The sequence below is a fragment of the Botrytis sinoallii genome (genome assembly GCF_014898435.1).
Source record: "Botrytis sinoallii strain Bc 23 chromosome Unknown BSIN_002, whole genome shotgun sequence".
Taxonomy (NCBI): Eukaryota; Fungi; Ascomycota; class Leotiomycetes; order Helotiales; family Sclerotiniaceae; genus Botrytis; species Botrytis sinoallii.
Genome location: NW_024066029.1, coordinates 3016635 through 3023183, shown reverse-complemented (window position 1 = coordinate 3023183; position 6549 = coordinate 3016635). Strand labels below are relative to the sequence as shown.

General features: G+C 39.5%; 2 protein-coding genes across 2 annotated transcripts; one reads left to right on the top strand and one right to left on the bottom strand.

The window, feature by feature from the left end:
• Nucleotides 1-1072: 1072 nt before the first annotated feature.
• On the bottom strand, nt 1073-2802 carry EAF02_001820 (uncharacterized protein; the record flags this gene model as incomplete). The annotated part of the gene is made up of 4 exons (XM_038897868.1): nt 1073-1731; nt 1819-2324; nt 2372-2644; nt 2726-2802. 4 exons carry the CDS (start codon nt 2800-2802, stop codon nt 1073-1075), a joined length of 1515 nt encoding a protein of 504 aa, XP_038762843.1.
• A 1431-nt stretch (nt 2803-4233) lies between these two features.
• EAF02_001819 (uncharacterized protein) lies at nt 4234-5697 on the top strand (the record flags this gene model as incomplete). The annotated part of the gene is made up of 3 exons (XM_038897867.1): nt 4234-4334; nt 4397-4709; nt 4762-5697. The coding sequence occupies 3 exons, from the start codon at nt 4234-4236 to the stop codon at nt 5695-5697; spliced, it is 1350 nt and encodes a 449-aa protein (XP_038762842.1).
• Between the last annotated feature and the right edge of the window lie 852 nt (nt 5698-6549).

Sequence of the window (6549 nt, the reverse complement as noted above, 5' to 3'; positions counted from 1 at the left end):
ATGCCATCGTTGGCAATTGACTAATAGGGTTTAGCGCATCCGCTAAGCCAGGCCACGCTTTTGGAACAACCCAACCTCAACTCCCGAGCTTTGTCCTTCGAATGCCCTACCAAATCCCTCAGGGCGCCAGATTTGCATGATTCTAATGTTTTCCTTGAGAAAGGATCGAATCAATTGGAATTCACGATAATATCTTATGAAAACATGATTATCGCATAATATCTATAAATAGGGGGGCTGATATCCCTGCAAATAACGGTTCTGAACGTTGACATTGATGTTATCTCTTCCTTGAACGTCTGCACTTCTGGTACTTAGTTGAATGCATCACATCTCGAATTGAACATGGCTATATCCCGTCCAATGCCAAATACTTTAACGTTTGTTTCTAATTCCTTCTAATCTCTACTACTCCCTCAATCTTGCTATAAGAGCGTCCTTAGGGGGACCATATATTAGATATATTCCCAATTAAGACTATCGTCGGATAGCTAGATTGTTATTCTCCCCCTTAGACTTTCAGTCTGAGATGCTTATTACAAAATTACAGAACATTTGACTTCAAAATTCCTCTTCTCCCCCACTCATTCACCACAGCACATTCATCCCCACCCAGGCCAATTCACTTGCAAATTGCTATTTTGAAAGTCAATTTTGATCTTATATTACTCACGCCTACCAGTATCTAAAACGTTCTAAATCTCCAATGTATAAATAATAGCTCACTCATTCCCAATATCAAGCACTTAACCTTTCATCCCCAACTCCCCCTACCTTCAATCTTCCTCCCACCCACACAGTTATTCTCACTATCCTGATCTACCTTCATTGGGATCTATACTCTTCTTTGACCATCTTCAACCTTCCTCCCACCTTCCATCTTCTAGCTCGACTTCATACTTTCTAATTCTCAAATATTCGTATAACACGAATCTTTTGTTTAAATTTCGCTTAGGCACTTGTGCGAAATTATCAACTCAAAGCATATTCACAAATGTCATTCTAGACCCTTGCTGCACTATCAATAAAGTCCAAAACTCCTCAGAAACAAAATGGGTATCATTGACTAATCTTAACTTTCAAAATATACAATCAAAAATCCAATCCAGCTTCCCACAACTCCAATTGCCGAGTATGAGCTCGTGAACATCAGCGGCAAAAACTCCAGTTTATTACCAAAGACGATTCGATGTAGCAGCGAACAATATAGTATCAACGGTATGCTAACCGCAATGTAGAGTGTGCTAAATCTATCTAGCAAGAAGATTCTAGATTTTGACGCTGGCGCTAAGCGGTCAAATGCAAGGAGAAACAAGATAAGCCAGAAAATTGTGTACACAATTTTCGTAGGAAATTCCGCGGCCGTAAAAAGCAAAGGGAACAAGGAAACATGACCAGCCACAGCCAATGGTCGAAATGCTCCAAGGAATCGACGATCCTTTAAGGCGATTAGGCTGAAAGGTATAATGACCAGGAGAATTGCTTTTTCGTGAACGTGCCAGCTGAAAAGAAATGAAGAGTAAGCACAGAGGGTTACACCTCCGATGAAATTGTCCCACGTAGGGCTTTTGTAAAGCTTGAACAGTGGAATGAAATCGAAAATGGCTGTCAAAGCGAAAGTCATGCCTTTGGTCACTTCGGGTAATACGGCGAAGGAAGTGTTCCCAACGAGACCACGGGTCACACTATTGACAGCCGTTTGATCAACAGCGAGGCCGAGTTTAGGGGCAACTGTACTCGTATTAGTAACCAAATTGAGGGCATCGAAATTCGAAGTTCGAGCATCTTGAGATTATGTTTGGGTGAAGAAAGACTTACTAGAAATCAACACTCGATCAGTGAAAGAGTACATAGCCCAGATGTTTGGAGCCCAGTAAGCATGGCACAGGCCTCTTCCAAATGGAAATAGTCTGCTAATGATTTGAGGCATTTGACCAAAATATACAAACGGTCCAAATGCAGCTCCAAATACTGCTACAATACTAACTGCCAATTTAAAGGCATTTCCAATTTTTATATCAAACGGACGCTTAGGCCCAAACTTAGGCCCAAGACAGTATCCGGATAACAAAAAGACGAAATATGCTGGCGCAAGATACAGGTAAATGTGTTTGAGGCAAAGCAATATTGCGAAGAGTATACCACTTGCTAGTTTGGTCCTCTCATTTCTAGCCATGACTAAGGACAATATGAGGAGACCGTACATAAAACCATTATATTGGAAGTGGATATGATCGATAATGAGTAAACCTGGCGAGAGTAGAATTGAAAGGGCCGCTGCTTGTGAAGGACGTTTTAGATTGGAGGGGGCAGTCTTCACGAAGCTTGGGTATGTCAATATTGAAATGAGTAGAGGATCAACATCACTTACAGGTGAAGCGCATATACCAAAACTAACTCTGTTGCAATCACACTTGCGCGTTGGAAGTAAATGGTTTGCCAGCTGTCATACTCCAGATTCTTCACCACCAACATCAACGGGTCAATCCATTCTGCGAACTTTGATAGGAATAATTCGAAATATGCGAAGAAGGGTGGATAATCGAGAGTCCATTCTGAAGTCTTTTCGATATACCACTCGTTCAATGGCAAACTATTCGTGATCGCGAGCCAATTTCTATGAACTTCAAAGTCTGTAGACTTGCTGCGATACCAGTCAGTACCCTAGTCCCATTGAAATTTGGACGAAAGTCGGTTTGTGGAGGGGAGGATAGAGAGGACTAACTATGCTGGAAACAACAATATCTTGAAAGCCGTAGCTACCACTGCACATTGTGCAATTGAAGGATATAAATCTGCCATCTAGTCATACCCCATATGAAGATCAGATGGTGTGAAATTGCTTTTGTATGAAAGGGATCTCAATTCCAATGGATGAAATGGAATTGTGGTTTCAAAATCAATCCATGTGAAGTAACATCTTGGTTCCACTACATGACGGAATTTCTAAATGCCGACGTTTATATTTGGAGCGACTCGGTAGCTGGGGTTGAATTTCTTTCCATTCATTTACTCGTTGATAGCTGGGTATATATGCTCTCTTCAATATTCGATATCAAATCAGAAAATTGAGATATTTGATTCAAATTTACTCGTAGATCGAGGTATTGAATAGCTGTTGGTGTATTCCGAAGTAGTAATTTTTGTATTTTTTTATACTGGATATTAATGCTGTAATTTGATCTTTAAATTTCAATATCAATGTCAATGTCAATGTTTTCAATGTGTACGGTTTTGAGTGAGTGAAGAGTGCATGGTGTGAGTGAGGTGTGAGTGAGGTGTGAGCGAGGTGAGTGGTGTCTCGAGTGTGTACCGCTTTTTCTGTCTACTCCGTACATCGACATGGAGAAAATGCCGAAATCCCAAAGCTCTTCCCCTGTTACATTCTGACACCAAAAAGTCATTCGAAACAGCCCACCAAACAAGGATGATAGAAACATCAGAAACACCACACCAGAAACACCAGAAACACCAGAAACATCAAAAACTTCCCAGACAGAAACAATCCATAGAAGGCGAGAAAGCTTCCATCCGTTCAGAGAAGACTTTCTACCAACACTCCTCCCGCACTCCTCCCATATATCCCCAACTCCCCGTCGCAACAACATGGATCCAGCTTTTGTCCCATCGGAAATAGCTCTACGACATATCATCAATCATAAATTCACCATAGAAATTGGCCCTTCCATTCAATCATTAGGGAAACCCATTCGCAATCTGCTTCTTACTCTGGTGGGAATTTATTGTGTAACCAATATAGTTCAAAGTACATTGCAATCTGTCTTCCACTTGAACCGAAGCCGAAAAGAAGATTAAGCTGTGTCTCTATTCTTCTTCCATATGGTATCTCACATCGAGAATCGAAAATTGTTCCTTCAAAATTCAAAAATCAAAGTTCAAACCGCAAATTCCGCAAATTCCTCCCGCGAGAAAGTGGCCTGGGGGTACGGAACGGAGTACGAGCGAGCCATTGATCAATTAATCCTGCCAAGTGTCTACATCAATAATATTAAACACAGTTATTCGGAAGGTTACATACAGTAAGGATTTAAACCCTTTTGATCGTACTCGTCCATTCATTGTCTGTCCTCTTCATGAACATTTGAATCTTCCTCCCGGAATTGAGGAAATTTTCTTCAAGGACGCTGGCAGTTCTTATTCTTATTCGGGGTGGTTACAAAAGAACAACTTTAACTTATCAAGAATTAAGGAAAGTTCTCGAGTATAAACACAATGTATTTCTTCAAAGCATCCCTTACTTCAGTCGCCGCATTCGTCGCATATACCCAAGCTACATATCTTAATAACGATTTAAGTTTCGGTCATGATGGAAAGTAAGTCGATGTCAAGAATTCAATCTCCTCGTGTCCAAGATAATATGTATTAACAATTATAGGATCTCTCCAAATGGTCGCGCCATTCCCAATTTTCATATGATAGGACAGCCAAACTATCCAGATATCCTCAGTAATCGAATCGTTCTTACACCACCTGCGCCAGGAAATCAAAGAGGTGCTGTATGGACGGAAAAGAAGTTGCAACATTCACAATGGGCAGCAGATATCGAATTTCGTGCTACTGGTCCGGAGAGAGCAGGTGGTAACTTGAATATCTGGTATGCTAAGAATGAGGATATCAAAGTCTCAAGCATATACACGGTTGGAAAGTTTGATGGATTAGCTTTGGTTATTGACCAATATGCTGGATCTGTAAGTTTCTGTATCTGCGATCTACCTTGCGCAAAATATTAATATCATTTAGGGTGGTTATATTCGTGGATTCCTAAACGACGGCACAACTGAATACTCTTCTCATCACTCTGTCGATTCCCTCGCATTTGGCCATTGCCCCTATTCCTACCGAAACCGAGGTATCCCATCCAAAATTCATATCCGCCAAACTGCCGATAACTTCAAAGTCGAGGTTGACGGTGCCTTGTGTTTCCAATCCGATAAGATCAAGCTACCTTTAGGTTATGTCTTTGGAGTTACTGCCGCTTCTGCAGAAAATCCAGACTCTTTTGAAATCTTCAAATTTGTCGTTACAACCGATTCCCATACTCCGGATGATCAAATTCAAAATCCAGGGAATCAAAATCAACAACAATTCCAAGCTGCCAATAATCCACCTCAACAACAGCAAAACCAACATGGTCAACAACAAAATCAAGGAGGACTTACCATGGATACACCTGGCGAAACTCCCGCATCAGAATATAAATCCTCCGATGCGCAATTCGCAGACCTCCACAATCGTCTCCAAGCAATGATGAAACATATCACAGCTCTTAACCGCGATTTCTCTCAATACCAAGCAAACTCCATTTCTCGTCTTGAAGCTCTTAATGGAAATCTCAATACTCTCTCCTCCACAATCTCTAGACTTGAATCCTCTCTCTCAAAGCTCGATTCGGTTTCTGGTCTGGAAAGAAATCTGAGAGATGTAGCTAGTGATGTTAAGAGCACCAAAAAGGAATTACATGAAGCATTGGATGCGCATGTATTAAGCTTGAAGCAGAGAGTAGCGGAAAGTCATGGTAGTGTACTTGGAACGGTGGGAGAAGGATTGAAAAATCATAGATCAGGGATCGGATATGCGGGATTGGCGTTTGTGGTGGTGGGTAGTCAGGTCGGATTGATTGTCGCTTATGTGTTGTACAAGAAGAGGAAGAATGGGGGACATAAGAAATATTTGTGAGGTTAGGAATGATGGATGATGAATGATGGAAGAGGAGGGTTAGGGAATTGTATATAATAGTATAGGGACTGAAGGTTTCGGAGACGGAAATGCAGAGTCAACTCGTACCTGGGAGAGATGGATAGTAGAGTATGTAGTGCAAGGGATTGGAAGTAGTGTAGAGAAAATATCATGTTTCAGTATTTACATAGTATACACGACCGACAATATTGGAATTTGTATTTATTTTTATCTATATATGTTTCGTATGTATATATCTACTTCTTCATTCATTCATTCATATCACATTCATATCACATTCATATCACATTCATATCACATTCATATCACATTCATATCACATTCATATCACATTCATATCACATTCATATCACATTCATATCACATTCATATCACATTCATATCACATTCATATCATATTCATATAATATAATACTATCTCTAAATTCACATTTCCATCTCTGATCTACTACTTGTCTTTTAACTTGTTAGCTTATTTTCTTTTTAATACTTGATATTCTTTTCTTACTTTTATTTTTTTATGAATAAATTATATCAAATTATTAATTAATTAATTTACTATTAATTTCAAATTTAAGATATTATAATATATGAATATAGAAAACTCTAATAGAGATTAAGTAATAAGATGTGAAATTATATAAAGGATTAAAAGAGAGTTGAAGAATTTTTGTAGTATAATAGAACGTTTTAATTTGTGTTATGCTATGTAATTTAATAGGGGTTTTTTTTGTATGTATATATATATATATATATATATATATATTGGGGGGGAAAGGGGGGTAGAGGGGGGGAATTTGTATGGAGTGTTATTGGATGCTGGATGCTGGA